The sequence below is a fragment of the Dendropsophus ebraccatus genome, chromosome 1, assembly GCF_027789765.1.
Source record: "Dendropsophus ebraccatus isolate aDenEbr1 chromosome 1, aDenEbr1.pat, whole genome shotgun sequence".
Classification (NCBI taxonomy): domain Eukaryota; kingdom Metazoa; phylum Chordata; class Amphibia; order Anura; family Hylidae; genus Dendropsophus; species Dendropsophus ebraccatus.
Genome location: NC_091454.1, coordinates 35,443,741 through 35,458,126, shown reverse-complemented (window position 1 = coordinate 35,458,126; position 14,386 = coordinate 35,443,741). Strand labels below are relative to the sequence as shown.

Sequence of the window (14,386 nt, the reverse complement as noted above, 5' to 3'; positions counted from 1 at the left end):
TATTTAAAGGGATTCCTGTCTCTTTAAGAAAGGCCTTGCCAGTAAAGCTTAGATACCTTAGAGAGCAGATCCAAAGATCTATGGGGAGTTTGCAGGCTGCTCCTTAGCTAGACTGTAGGTTGGGCTGAAGACTGCACATAGTAATTTATTAGTAAGACAGGGAGGTATTAAGCTCAGTTGGGCGGTGCTCCAGTATACTACAGCCACTTCTCCTAGGGCAGGTCCTTTAATCTCTTTAGCTAAAAACTATCAAGCCAGCAGCTTGTACTTCCTAACACTCTAATGTATCTTTGCTTGGGAAACTATATACAATCTACTGCCTAAAAAGAAGGAGAAGGAACCGCTTTCCAAGTCAGTTTTTATGGGTCTCCAACCTTTACAAGGACAGAACCTGGATGTGACTTGGTTTGTATAGGATCTTGTGGAATACCAGTTTTCATGAGCAGTATTGTCATGGATTCTTTTAAAGGGGGTATGAATCTGGAGAGGTTGCCTGAAAGTTTAAGACCCCAGCCGTCTCATGACATGGCCTCCAACTTCCATTTGCAAAGATCAACTGAAACTAGAGATCCAATCGAGAATTCAGCCAGTGAATCATCCGATACAGAACTTACAGGTAATAATATTAATTGACAACGTACGTACCATCTGAAATCCAGTCCACACGCCTTGTGCCTTATAAGTGACAACCGCATGCCTTATTCTATATAGTTACCTATTACCATTCTATATTAAAATAGGATTAATAGTCATCATCATCATCATACATTGCTATACTAACATATCGAAATTGAAGAAAGGCAAACTGATGTCAGTTATTAAATAGCAAAAGTAACGCTTATTTCTACGTATTCGAGTTGTTGTTTTTTTCATGTACTTTTGAGTTGTTGTTATTATAGTTTAGTATCTTTTATGGCTATACTATTTAGAATGTAAATTCCCAGTATAGTTGTTGTTTGGACTGGTTATTTTCAGGGATGGCAACTTTATGAGCTTGTATAGCAAAAGAAAATAAATATTATGTCGTCTCCTTGCAATAAATTACGTTTGGGAGAAATCTGTGGACATCTGTTGGTGTAGATTATTTAAGGACAGGCCTTATACTGCTACCCAGTGGAAGAAGACACACACTGTGCTAAAAAGAATTATTATCTTGCTAAGAGGACGGACGTAAGCTTACCCTAAATGTATTTTTGACCTGGAAAGAAATGATAGATGAGAGATAGATAGATAGATAGATAGATAGATAGATAGATAGATAGAAAGATAGATTGATTGATTACAGATAGATAGATAGATAGATAGAAAGATAGATTGATTGATTACAGATAGATAGATAGATAGATAGATAGATGAACTGGTTTATTGCCTGACTATATAAAGTACTTATTTGCTGCTTGCATTTTGACAGAGCTTTATGGTATTGTATCAGCTCTATGCAATAATAATAACTTGTGTGCTTTGTGTCCCTCCTGACAGGCATTTTCCCTCTTCAGACACGTAAAAATTAGACAGGTCAGTTTAGGTAACCTCACAGAAATATCACAAACTCCCAGAGGGTTTTTCGCTCTGTGGCCTATTGAAAACAGCTACTGAAAGGCCCTTGTAATCTAAGGAACATCAATATTTGTTCCTTTATTATAGATAAGGTAAACGTATTATTCCAAAAGAATAACCGTTTGCAGAGGAATTATTATTATTATTATTATTATTATTATTATTATTATTATTATCATCATCCCTGTAACTATTCATATCACTGATGTCTTGTCAAGGCCTTTTTAATGTATTATCACTAATAAGAAGATGATATATATATATATATATATATATATATATATATATATATCCAGATTGACATCATATTCCTTTTTATACTTACAATATCATTATATTAATTTGTTAGTTTTTTTGTATCATATAAATGTTGGCATTTTATAAAACGAATATTATAGCGGTTGCCGTAATAGTAGTGGCTATATTAATATAAAAGTTTTTTTTTTAAGCATTATTATTTATCACAATTATTATTGTCACTAACATAGTTGTAGCAGACATAAAAGAATTTCAGTATTAATCCTTTTTCCTTAATTTTATATTACATTTAAAGAAAATGCCGATGTAGACATTTATATTATACTAAAATGATTTTTTTTGCCTATTAAGTATAGTTATATAAAGTGTGCATGTAAATAAAATGTTTTCTTGAATTTATGAAATGCCAGCAATTATGTGTAAATACTTTCATTTCTTAGTTTCAGTTTGTGCTTGTTCTATATTGAATAATATGAATACATGATTATTATTAGAGAACAAAGAGAACAAAGAATTTGAACACTAGGTAAAAGTAAATAATAATAATAATAATAATAATAATAATAATATTATTTACTTTTACCTAGTGTTCAAATTCTTTGTTCTCATTTTTAAGGCCTAAATAATATATAATTACATTGAGTTATATGGCATGTTATCTACAAAATAGAGAATAAATTGCTGGCTATGCATGTATTTAATTTGACTGGTATAGGACGATAAAGGGGCATTTGCCTGTGGATTCCCCTAATTTTGCCATGTTACCAATCTGTAACTCTAAACTCTCCACAGAAAAAGACAGGAGTGGGGAGCCAAAGAGTGAAGATGGAAATGTAGATGACCCATCCAAGAAGAAGAAGCAGCGGAGACAGAGAACACACTTCACCAGCCAACAACTGCAGGAGTTAGAGGCTACCTTCCAAAGGAACCGCTACCCTGACATGAGTATGAGAGAGGAGATAGCAGTGTGGACAAACCTGACAGAAGCCAGAGTCAGGGTAAGAGCGACACATTGTGTGCCTGTCTGTATATCTGTGCCCTCCTCCAGATAGATAAATGCATGGATAGATGGATTAACTACAATTCAACAAAATTTGAGGAGCAAAGAGGAAAGTGGAGACCCGCAATGGAAAATCCATAACTGTGGAATCTGATGTTTCCTATACTCACTGTATGCTGCTGACTTTCGAAGCTCAGTTACGTTGTACAAATGTTCCATTTTTCATCCTGATTTTTTTAAACATTTTGACAAGTTAGAAGAGTCATACATGATAGTAAACCTAATAGCTGGGCAAGTACAGGCACCGATAAAAAAAAACTGCATTAAGGAAATTAATGTGGCAGAGTAGCTGACCTAGTATGGCGCATAGGATTTCAGTTTTAGAAGCAAATTAAATAAGCATTGCTGGTATTAGATACAGATGCATCCCTCCATCTCCACTGATATAAGAGGGTGTCATCTAATCTCACAATTCAGGGATGCAAATGTAGGACAGCTGAAAGGCTCATCATCTGCATCTAACTCTACTCTGATTACCTATTATGATTATTATTTTTATTTTATAATAACATAAAAAAAATCATTTTATTTATCTACAGACTCACTTAAATAGTTTCCTCATTACTTTTACAGTCAGTTTCATAGAATACATAAAACTGTAGATAAGGGAAATATTTGATATGAAGTGTAGATTAGCTTACTGGATTGTTTGCTATAAAAAAAAATTATTTGGTAACATTTGTTATTTGTACAGACAAATTTAGATAAAATAGCAGGTTTTATCTATTTAGTTTTATGTTATGCATCTATATTGCATTATATTATTATATAGTGTAGAGTATAAAATAACATTATGAAAAATAATACTAACAATAATAATAACAATAACTATAATAATTCCATGAGCAAATGATTACTTGCTGACCCCCAATGCCTTTGTGTCTCTAATACCCTCATAATATTACTATGCCACACTACTATTTTCTCATTTTCTTTAACCCAATATAATTTTGCACAGAGACACATTAAAAACGTACTGGCCCCAAACAAAGACGAGATGGAAAACTAAAACACATGACTAAACCTCAAGGCAAAGTTAGATTGAAAGGTTCATTTCATATGGTCACCAATAAAAGAATGAAGAAACGGAAATGATTTTCATGTAAAAAATTACAGTTAAATCTAGCTGCATAGGTCTATCAGTTGTTATTGTACACAGATCAGTAGGCTATTTTACACGAGAGACAGAATATATGTAGGTGACGTCTACGAGGGTGCAAAGAAATGTGATAGTTTACTATGTTATGTGTGTTGGATTCACTTGGTGCTCTTTGGGAATCCCTATGAACATGCAAAGCTTCAGGTTATGCAGTGAAAACTTCAATAAGCTGCCACTGTGTTAGGGTACTTGAGTCCTACTTATTTATGCTGACTACTGAGATGGTGCATCAACAAACTAGTATAAAAGATTAACTGTAGATGGACAGATAGATATATAGATAGATAGATAGATAGATAGATAGATAGATAGATAGATACTTTCTATATGGGGACATTGAGGTGATTCTATTAAATGTTGATTTTTACTCCTTAGAACAAAGATAGTGGCACTTTGTGAGCGTTTGTGTGTATGATGAAGAGTGTTAACAACAGATAGATAGATAATAGATAGATAGATAGAGTTACTCTGTAGATCATGTTGTATATCCAGGATGCTTTATTCTTTAATACTGCCCTAAGTGAACTCACGCACACTATACTAATATATGTTAACATCAATTGGCTTCCCAAGAAAATTTATGGGATCTGTCAAAAAATATGAACGCAAAATATAAAAATAAGTAGGCATAGTTTCCCTTATTTACAATAGAAATACTACAGAGAAGGAGCTTACAACTAACCCTAACCCTATTATGTTCCTTATGGAAATCAACCAGTTTTATTACTGGTCACTATGGTTTTGTGTTAGACTGAACAGCTTTCTGATCTTCATAAATGTACTGACTTTTTGTGTTATTTCTATAACAACTGTGCGTAGCTTATGCAAAGAAGCTTCCGCTAGTATGTAAATTCATATTGAAGCTGCAAGATGAGCTTTGTGCTTTACATAATATACGTTGTTTTTTGTACAAAAATCCTATTTTAACTACAAATAATGTATTTTATTATATTGAAAAAAACGTCATATAAAAATTTATATTAAAAAAGACAAATATTGGCTATGATTTTACATTCAATATATTATTTTAATTCTGTGGGTTTGAAGCTTTATAGAATAACTGTTATCATATTTCAATAGCATAATGATCACTGAAAAGATAAGACAATAAGAGCGGCAATAAATATAGTAAGACAATATAAACAATATAGCACTGAGCTGAAAAAATGGTGTTATATTTAGGATAGATAGATAGATAAATAGATAAATAGATAGATAGATAGATAGATAGATAGATAGGAGATAGATAGATAGATAGATAGATAGATAGATAGATAGATAGGATATAGATGAATAGATAGATAGATAGATAGATAGATAGATAGGAGATAGATAGATAGATAGATAGATAGATAGATAGATAGATAGGAGATAGATAGATAGATAGAACCCTGAACATTCCTTTATGAACATAAAGACCCTCAGTGCCATCTATATACATAGGGTGGTTATTTAGAGAAATATAACTAAAAGCCTGTGAGTCTCTATGAAGCAGCCATTCTGTTGAACCATCTAATACAGAGTTGCATTCTCAACGTTTTATATATATATATATATATATATATATATATATATATATATATATATATATATATATCTGTGTGTGTGTGTGTGTGTGTGTGTGTATAAAATATGCAAGTCTGACAGACTTGCAGATAGATATAACAAAATAAAGAAATGTATACTATTATTTAATAACATCCAGTCTAATCCTATAAATATATAAAATAGACTATCTATGATACACACAAACATTAGAATACAATAAGTGTAATGAATTAATTACAAAACAATATGTAATTATATGATTTGGAAAAAAAAAATTTCTTTACTAAGTCTATAGTTATTTTAAGCTAATACTCTTTGTCTAGCTGTCTATGAGCAATATAAGCAGATTTATGCTATGTTAAGCTTTATCTTTTGATAAAGACGGACGTTTTCAATGATCAGGATTATTTAAAATGTCCGTCTTTATGAAAAGATCAACGTTTTTCACGTAAAAAGATATTGTGGAAACATAGCCTTAATGTAGACAGAATAAATACCCTTTTAAAATAGTCTTTACATTACAGACAGTGAATACTAAGATAACATATATATTATAATAACTAAAGAAAAAGAAAAAAAGTAATTATGTGACGCAATCCAGACCTATGTGTAAAGCTATTTATTAAAAGACTTGGTCTTGTTCACACAGATTCATTTTTTTTTGCGTTTTTGAAAGTGCTTTGTGAAAATAATTGACTATGAATGCATTTTTTTGTTATGTGTGTAATGTGCATATTTTCTAGGAATTTTTGAAGTCCTCTAGAGTGCCTAAAAAACAGAGAACAGAGAAAACTGCCAGAAGGGACACTATACCACAGCATGCTGTGTTAAAAAAAAAAAAAATTACAGCATAACACTACAAATTTAATGCTGTGTATGCTAACTTGTCAATATTTTCCTATAGATATTAAAGGACCATAATAATGTTGCAAAATACTCTGTGTGGATCAAGCTTTATTGAAATCTTTTTTTTCCCCTTGTAAAGGGTCTTTTTCTTTTACTTACGGAAACTCCATATGATGAATGGTTCTGTCTGCTGTGTTTCTGCTGCAAATACCCTTTTAATTAGGAATGCTTTTTGTAAAGTCGTTATTTGTTCCCCGAGTGTTTTCTGTAAAAGTAAAGCAAAGCTCAGGCAATGTGAACAGATGCAACTGCAACTGGTCAGGGCAGTAAATCCTAATGAGTTCTACCTGTATACACAGCATATCCAAAGGGCAGTGGGAAGATTGGGCTGCAACATTACTAATCCAATCCTTGCTTTTATGATCTGTAAGCAGGGATTTTTATTATGCACACTATATTACTAGAGAGAAACCCTTGATAAAACATTTACCATGGCCAATTAATATAGTATGGAACCTAGGGGCTGCTACAACAGGGGGAAATTAAAAGTAGGGACAGAAGGCTCTTGCAATCCAGAACAGAGGTGGAAGCAGCTGTACACAGAATCAAATTGTTAAAATGGGAAATCCTTATTATCTGATTAGTTGTAGCAACCTAATGTATTGAAGGCGACATGTTTATAGTTACCTACATTCCATTAAATGAATGCTATATGGGCAAGTTTTCAGGAACTACAAATCCTAGCATAGCTAAGACTTAATAGAGAAAAAGAATCTAGTGAGATACTTAGGCTTGTAGTTCTACAAGCCATAGACATATCCCATCCACTCAGCAAACTAGTCAATCAAGTATCATTATATTGGACTTATGGTAGATGCCATCGTTATGGGCTTGTTATATGGTCCTTTTTGGCATAGATAAATATCCTATATTGTTTATGCTGACCTAAACTTGATGCCACTATTTTGTTGGATCCAAGTTGTTCTTAGTATTTTATGTCTATTCTCATATAACGTGATGGGGGGGGGGGGGGGGGGGGGGGGTCACGAAAAGAAAGCAAAAACATGCACTTCATGGCTCCATGTGAAAGGAGAGCCTTCAAATTGCTGTTAAAACATTAGATTTGGTTTAATTACATTTAATCCAGGCCTATTAGATGATAAAGTAAAGGTAGATATACTCATTTCCTTTACCAAGAATGCCCTCCTCGAGGAGCTCACAAACATAGCTCGGAGGAGCCTATTAATTCCCTTTATAAGCTACAATGTGATTTACTGATTAATATTTTCCCCTATAGATCTAAGACGTCCTAGGCACCAGACATCATCTATAAGCCTGCTTCATTATACTCCCAGCACAAATGGTTGTAAGGAAATTACTAAATGCTTCCCATTTGGGTTTGAAATGTTTGTCTTCTTTGGTTGCTTGACCCTCAGTTGTTCTTGTATTATTACTGAGGTCAGCCAAGTCTAGGTGTTGTCAGAGGTCTACTCTAGATGATTGCGGGTGACCTTTGTATGGTGAGGCCACACTTATGGTTGAACTGGTTGTTTTTTTCTTTACAGGTCTGGTTCAAAAACCGCAGAGCCAAGTGGAGGAAAAGAGAGCGCAACCAGCAAATGGACCTATGTAAGAATGGCTACGTTCCTCAGTTCAGCGGCCTCATGCAGCCCTATGATGACATGTATGCAGGATACCCATACAACAACTGGGCTACTAAAAGCCTCACCCCTGCTCCACTGTCTACCAAAAGCTTCACTTTCTTCAACTCAATGAGTCCTTTGTCTTCTCAGTCCATGTTCTCTGGCCCAAGTTCTATCTCTTCAATGAGCATGCCATCCAGTATGGGGCACTCTGCTGTACCTGGCATGCCAAATTCAAGCCTAAATAATATCAATAATCTAAATAATATCAGTGGGTCCTCACTCAACTCAGCTATGTCTTCAACAGCATGTCCATATGGACCTCCTGGTTCCCCATACACCGTTTATAGGGACACCTGTAACTCCAGTTTGGCTAGCCTTAGACTTAAATCCAAACAACATTCAACTTTTGGATATAGCAGCTTACAAAGTCCGGGATCTAGTTTGAATGCTTGTCAATACAACAGCTGATGGACCGAGCACTAAACCAATGTGCCCTGTGGACTTTTGACTTTGATAAAGGACCAGAAACGTTTTGCAAGAGACACAAAAAAAAAAAAAAAACCTAATACACATGGATGAGTTGCAATCTTCTCTCTGGATTATGCGGGTTGTATGTACTTGAACTTGCACAGGATTTTCCAGTGTCCACTTTATAGAGAGATTTAGCGGAGGTAACGTTTTCATCAAAATTTTTGGTAGTCATCAAAGACGTGGGGAGATTTATTGTGGTCTACACTGAGATTGGTAATCATTTGCCACTGCAAAACAGGTATTTGCAGAGGAAGAGTCTAGGGGGAGAGGCGGGAGAGAGGAAATATTAAACTATTAGGTATTAAAATAATAAGGGTTAACCACTTAAAAAGGTTATATGTAAATATATAAATATATATCTGCCGCTACATTGTGTCAAATGATTGTGTGCCACAGTTTAATAAACTGGTTCACGTGCATGGATTTCAATGGTTGTCCAGATAAAAGAATCATTTATCGGCTTATTTGTTCCTCCTGTAGAATTAAAACACCCAATATCCCCCCTAAACCATCCCAGTGATCAAACAAACACACAGCATTGCCTCCATCAGTGACTTTTCCCGACCCAGCTGTATTTATCGTATGCTTTGATCAGTCGATCAGTCTTATTTATCTGCAATCTCTTTTAGCAACCCATGTATCTTTTCAATATGCTATGTAAAATAAATGGATTAACCCCAGGTACCTAATAGTGTGAGAATGCAACAATTCAGTCTTTGAAGTCAGTTTGCTCACCAGTCACAAAAAGTATTCTGTCAAAGTGTGCGACAAAAGAAAAATATTCTGGTGTAGCATTAATAGTGGTTTGTTGTTCGAATTCTAATTCTAATTTTTTTAATCATACGGCAAAATAATCAACATTTTCGCCGGATATTTGTCAATGTTCTTTCTCTAAGGAAAATCCATATAAAAATGCACAAAGTGTCCCTCATTCTCTCCCCTGCTCCCCTCCTTCTCTTCAGTGTATTGTACACCTGTGGTAACCGTAATGTGGATGTGTGGATGTTTAATAATGATGTTGTGCAGGATAAGAGAATGCAGTGTCATTTTTTTTATAACTTATGTTTTTGATTTTTTTTTTTTTTGTGAATACTTTTTTTTTTTTTTTGAAAAATTAAGAGCATGGGAATAAAACAGATTTAAGCAAAAGCTTTTTGGTGTTTTTTGCTAGTTAAATTCTGTTATTTATTATAATGTAATTACAACTTTTACAAAATGAAATAAATGTATCATCAGCCATATTGCTTCTATTCTTTATAACCTAGACTATAGAAAGTATGCAATATTTAATAGAGTTAATACTGCAGGATAGACTGAAATATATTGTAGTTATTTATATATATATGTACACACACACACACTTCTATATATAAATATATGTAAGTGTGCGTGTGCGTGTGTGTGTCTCTCTCTCTCTCTCTATATATATATATATATACACACACACACACACACACACATATTTATTACCATGTATGCATTTTTTAAGTATGTATACCTAATTTTCTTTGCCCAATTCAAGTTGTGCTAGATCCCCCAAACTAGCTGTTAAATATTTAGCATTCTTCTATAAATCATTTTTCCTGGAAAAATTTTAAAGAATTGCCTTTCAAAACACACACTCATTTATTTAAGGACATCTTATAGCTATATCTGAATTTATTATACTTTCATTCTATAATTGGAATATTATTTATTTCTTTACTTTCTCATCATGTGGCTAGGTAATACAGTATACAGAAAAACCCCCATGGCTTCTGTGCTTATTTTATTCTAGTTTCAAAAATTTATTTTATAGCATTATTTTGGCTAAAGGTATCATATTTTAGATTTAGGTTTATATCTCATTTAGACTTCTAATAGAGCAGACAATAGTGCAGTATGTAATTGCCTTTTAGATGAACAAATTCACAAAATACATAAGCACTTGATAAGCACTTATATAGGGATAAGGATTGCATTTTACTTATTTTTTTATTCCACATTTCCCTAAAAGCCAATAGATGACGCTATAACCTTATAGTAGTAGAGTAGCAAAGTATGAATCCTGCTAAAGTACACAGTGCTCATTGGTACAGGCAGCTGTAACTTCACTACTATTACTACTAAGAATTATACATTTTGTTAAGTTACACAAAAGATTAAATTTGTAGAAGCTAATAAGCTGTTGTTTTTATATTTTTATTTAATATGAGAAGTCAGACAAGCTGGTATGGATAGGAAGCTATTATCATGACTATAGACTCTCTTAATTCATGATAACAGTGAAATAATGAATATTTTCTAAATGAAAACTCCCATTGTAACCTCTTGTACGACTAATATGTGAGCTACTCCCCATAAATGAAGGAGCATGTGGCTCTACTGGGACAGAAGCAGCAGTTGTATTTCCCGTAGCTCTAAAAAGGTCTGCCGTCAGGACTGATCAGGGATTGACACAAAGCACACGCTGGGGCACGTCTAACAGATATGGCTTTGTCAGGAAAGAGGAATCTCTCCATATAATAATACTATACTAATCTGAAGCATAGTGGCATATATCTGTATTTTAGGCTAAGATGTGATGAAGTAATCAGTACAAAAGGTGGAGGAAAGAGTAAACAGGAAAAAAATAGGCTATGTTCCCACAATGTCTTTTATACGTGAATTAATAATGCCTGTCCTTATTAAAAGACTGATGTTTTTCACGTAAAAAAGGCAATGAGGGAACAAAGCCATAAAGTGAATTAGAGGAAAAAAAGAAAAGGAAAGAAAGATAAATATTCATGACACAATCTAACACAAAGGAAAGATGATAGATAGATAGATAGATAGATAGATAGATAGATAGATAGATAGATAGATAGATTTCATGTGTGCTAGATGGGAATTTGCATGTAGTTTCCTCTATTAAATGGCTGTAGAGTTTCATTAAATTATGAGGATAGGAGCCCCCTCCTCCCTTCCTCCACAGCAATGCATGCCACACATGAGGAAGAAATACCAGTTATCCAGGTTTGCTCTGTGAGTTCACACACAATAAAAGGTTTGTCAAAATGAAATGGTTAAGTGATTTTAAAAGCAATTGTTTAGTCCTCTGTGTTTGACTTTGTCTGTATTCAATATAGTGTTTATAGAGAGGCCCGAAATCCCTGCGAATCCCTATAAAAACGTAGCTGAAATGCAGGCTAAACTTTGAAGAATTACCAGTCTGTTTCAGTTACAACCACCGACAGGGCACAAATGCAACAGCCCACTCCACGTTCACTATTTCTTATTGGAGCTTAGGCCGTCAGCTTCTAACGTGCTTTAATATTTTGCTAATACTTTTTAAGGCTGTTTCCAAAATTATTCCTAAATAATAAGTTATTCATAATATTCATATATATATATATATATATATATATATATATATATATATATATATTAAAAACTTCCCCTACAAATGACTATGGTTATGTTCATATGCTGCAGAAAATTTGCAGCCTTTCTTTACCAGAATATATCAATAGATAAATTGAACCCACAGCAGATCCACAACGTAAACGTACCCTTGAGTGTTCACAAGTTCAGGTTTTTAATTTCAACTGCTGAAAGAGATTCAAAAAGAGGTGGTCTGAGTCTTTTCTTTATTCATGTCCTCCATTTATGATCTGTTCATGGCTTTGTATTAAATAACTGCAATTAAAAACCTGACTGTCTGAATGCACCCTCAGGATGGTGTCTACTAATAGAGCTATTAATTAGCACTAATGTGATGTAGCGGGAAAAATCAGTACATATATAGCCAACTTACAGCCTCACAGAATTGTACTATACATAGCATCAAAGGGTTAATAGAATAATCTGAAAAAAAAAGACTTGGTTGGGCAGGGTTCTGTTTCAGGGGCAGTGACATAACTTGAAGCTCCTGGGGCCTAATGCAAAATCTGTAACAGGGCCTCCACCTACTATGTACCATACTGGTATCTTTTTATGTGAAAGAGGGGCCTGTGGACCTTCGCAGGCAACAGAGCCTGGGTGCGACTACAGCTAGAACTGCCCACGTAAATATCCCTGTAGTTCAGGGTGGAGAAAACAGAGAAGAAAAAGACAGAAATGATTTCTTGCCTTTTGGTGACGGCAACTGCAGTAGCCCATGCTGACATTATCCACCTGGCTGGACCAAACAAGTCAGACAAAAGCACCCTTTTTAAGAACAATAAGCCCTTTTAGTCAGCTGAATCGAAAAATGCATTCAGTATAATAAAGTATTGTACACTGTGATGTCGCTTATAAAAAAAAAAAAAAAAAAAAAACTGATTCAAGAAAACAAACAAAAATAAATAAAAACATTTCATCATTTGTCATGATGATATACTTATTTTCTAACAAATACAGTGTTATTAATAGAGCGAAAACTCTTGGGGAAGACCACCAAAAATTGCATTTAAAAGTGGTCGTCTATGGGGTGGTCCTCTTAACTGTGCATAATGTATGCTGAAAACCTGCCACATGATATCTGATTGGTCTGGGTAAGAGGAAGGTCTCCTTATATATATTATGTGGGACAATACAAAGCTAGTAAATAATTTGAGGATTTTATAGCCAAAATGTATTTAAAGTGTGGGTCACAGTTATTTTATGATGCTCATCATGTGTTTAACTCCTTGCAAAAATGATGAAATCTCTACACTTGTTTGGTTAACAGCTGAACATTCTGGCTTGGTGAAAGGTAAAAAAAAAAAAAATTAATTTAGAAATGTTTTGCATGTACAGTGGGAAAATAAGTACTTGATACACTGCTGATTTTGCAAGTTGCCTAAAAAGAATGAAGAGGTCTGTAATGTTTATTGTAGGTACACATCAACTAAATCTATTAATAAAAAAATCCAGAAAATCACATTGTGAGTTTTAAATAATTAATTTGTATTTTATTCCATGAAATAAGTATCTGATACAATAGTAAAACAGAACGTAATATTCAGTACAGAAACCTGTATTTGCTATTATAGAGGTCACACGTTTCCTGCAGTTCTTGACCAAGTGTGCACACACTGCAGCAGGGATTTTGAGCTTTTGCTCCCTCCAAAGATTTTCTTATTGGGTTCAGGTCTGGAGACTGGCTAGGCCACTCCAGGAGCTTGAAATGCTTCTTATGGAGTCACTCATTAGTTGCCCTGGCTCTGTACTTCAGGTCATTGTGATGCTGAACGACCCAGCCACGGTCTATCTTCAATTCTCTTACTGAAGGAAGGAGATTGCTGGCCAAAATCTTGCAATACAAATTCCCATCCATCCTCTCTTCAATACAGAGCAGTCAACGTATGCTTCACGTTAGGACTGTGCTCTTGGGGTTGTACTTACCCTTCTTACTCTCTCTAAGCAAGGAGTGGAGTTGATTCCATAAAGTTCTAATTTGGTCTCATCTGACCACATAACCTTCTCCCATACCTTCTCTGGATCATCCAGATGGTCATTTGTGAACTTCAAACGGCCTGGACATGTGCTGGCTTGAGCAGGGGGACCTTGGAGGCCCTGCAGGATTTTAATTCATGATGGCATAATGTGTTAGTAATGGTAATATTTGAGCCTGTGCTCCGAGCTATTTTCAGGTCATTAAACAGGTACTCCCATGCAGCTCTGGGCTGATTTCTGACCTTTTTTGGAATCATCATTACCCCACAAGATCTTGCATGTAGCCCCATACGATGGAAGATGGTCATTTTGTGTTTCCTCCATTTTCTAATATTTGTGCTAACAGTTGTTGCATTCTAACCAATCTGCTGTCCTATTATCCTGTAGCCCATTCCAGCCTTGTGC

At 34.4% G+C, this 14,386-nt stretch overlaps 1 protein-coding gene across 1 annotated transcript; it reads left to right on the top strand.

The window, feature by feature from the left end:
• The first annotated feature begins 244 nt into the window (after positions 1-244).
• PITX1 (paired like homeodomain 1) lies at positions 245-9,707 on the top strand. The gene is made up of 3 exons (XM_069954097.1): positions 245-616; positions 2,608-2,813; positions 7,994-9,707. The coding sequence occupies exons 1-3, from the start codon at positions 439-441 to the stop codon at positions 8,540-8,542; spliced, it is 933 nt and encodes a 310-aa protein (XP_069810198.1). The 5' UTR covers positions 245-438; the 3' UTR covers positions 8,543-9,707.
• Positions 9,708-14,386: the final 4,679 nt, after the last annotated feature.

Bases quoted from the DNA above. Each gene is read 5' to 3' on its own strand.
- PITX1 (XM_069954097.1), top strand. From the start codon at position 439: ATGAGCAGTATTGTCATGGATTCTTTTAAAGGGGGTATGAATCTGGAG. The intron at 617-2,607 runs GTAATAATATTA...AACTCTCCACAG, and splicing joins ATCCGATACAGAACTTACAG to AAAAAGACAGGAGTGGGGAG. The intron at 2,814-7,993 runs GTAAGAGCGACA...TTTTCTTTACAG, and splicing joins TGACAGAAGCCAGAGTCAGG to GTCTGGTTCAAAAACCGCAG.